The 1,410-nt window shown below is 62.7% G+C and overlaps 1 protein-coding gene across 1 annotated transcript; it reads right to left on the reverse strand.

Annotated features, from left to right (window-relative positions):
- Positions 1 to 330: 330 nt before the first annotated feature.
- On the reverse strand, positions 331 to 870 carry LOC103893209 (late histone H2A.2.2). Its single transcript, XM_009289304.1, has one exon. The coding sequence runs from the start codon at positions 868 to 870 to the stop codon at positions 331 to 333; it is 540 nt and encodes a 179-aa protein (XP_009287579.1).
- Positions 871 to 1,410: the final 540 nt, after the last annotated feature.

Consider the following 1,410-nt stretch of genomic DNA (forward strand, 5'->3'; position numbering starts at 1 on the left):
CCGGCAAAATACCGAAACGCAGCCAGGCATCCTGAGCAATCCCTCCACAGACTCTTCCCCACTGGGGCAGTACCGGGTGTCGCTGCTCAAACAAAACTCCCGACTGACGGGGCGCACTCTCCCACTGGGTGAGAGGCAGTTGCTGTCTCCTGACCTGCCTCTTCACGCTCTGCTGCCTAAAACCTGCAAGGCATGCTCCAGGCACTGCACGGCATTGCAAAGGCTTTTATTGAACCCTTAGACCATAGAGCTGGATTTGGCAAGAGCCTTGCAAACATGACAGCCCTTGCCTTGCCTTGCCACTGTGGGGCAAGAGCTTCTGCTTTCTCCTTACTTCACAGCAGCAGTGGCACGGGCAGGTGCAGCCCTTTGCATGGGGCGTCTCTTCTTACTCTTGGTCATCTTCTTTTTGGAGGGTGAGGCCACGCGCTGGCTTTGCGGGACAGCCCTGCCGTGGTGCCCGGGCACGCCGCCTCGCAGGAGCTGCCTGAGCACAGAGCTCTTTTGCACCGCCATCTGCAAGTGCGATGGAGAAATGCGCTGCTGCTTGCTCTTCTTGGAAATCTTGCCAGCCATGTCCATGGCCTTGTGCGTCACCCACTGCAGCACCGCAGCCAGATAGACGGGGGCCCTGGCTCCAAAGCGCTCAGCAAAGTGGCCTCTGCGCAGCTGCCTCTCTACGCGGCTCACCGGGAAGAGCAGCCCGGCCCGGGAGGACCGGGAGGAGCGGCTCTTTTTGGCCTTTGCTTCGCTGCCTTCGGAGGGGCCCCCAGAACATGCCGCTTCGGGCTCCCTCTCCTGCTCAGGCGTTGTGCAGACCTCCTCTGCTCCGGACATGCTGCTCGCAGCTTTCTCCCCAGCTATCTCCATGCTGCGTCTTCCTGCAGCCTGCCTGCCTTGCCCACCTGTCCTTGCTTTCCTTGCTGACCCTCGCTGGTGGTTCCTGTCTCCGGGCTCAGCTTGCCTGGGCCTGGCCAAGCCTTGTCTGGGCACGGCGTCCCCACGTGCTCTGGCCGGGACAGACCCTGCTTTGGCCGAGCCCCTCGGAAGAAGGGCTCAGGCTCAGGCCCTCTCCTGCGCAGGCTCGGGCCCCTTGCTCGCCTGGGCAGTGGGAGCAAGGGCTCTCCTGGGGTGGCAGGGACCAATAGGGAAGGACTTCCTCTGTGACCTCACCTCCCCGCTTGTGATGCCATCCCCGCTGGCTCCGCCCTTTGTGGGTGAGCTCAGGGGGAAGCTCTGCTCCCCAGCTCCGCTCCTGTTTTCCATGACAGAGGCTTTCCCAGCGGTTGGCACGGGGGGAGGTGCTACAGGGCCGAGCGCTCTCTTCTCCTCTGCATTCTCCTCCCTGGCCCTGCCCTGCGACAGCTCTCCCTTCAGCCGTTGCCTCTCCCCTCCGACCCAAACCCACAT

Source organism: Aptenodytes forsteri, unplaced genomic scaffold (assembly GCF_000699145.1).
Source record: "Aptenodytes forsteri isolate BGI_AS27 unplaced genomic scaffold, ASM69914v1 C13865447, whole genome shotgun sequence".
NCBI classification, from domain to species: domain Eukaryota; kingdom Metazoa; phylum Chordata; class Aves; order Sphenisciformes; family Spheniscidae; genus Aptenodytes; species Aptenodytes forsteri.

Bases quoted from the DNA above. Each gene is read 5' to 3' on its own strand.
- LOC103893209 (XM_009289304.1), bottom strand. From the start codon at position 870: ATGGAGATAGCTGGGGAGAAAGCTGCGAGCAGCATGTCCGGAGCAGAG.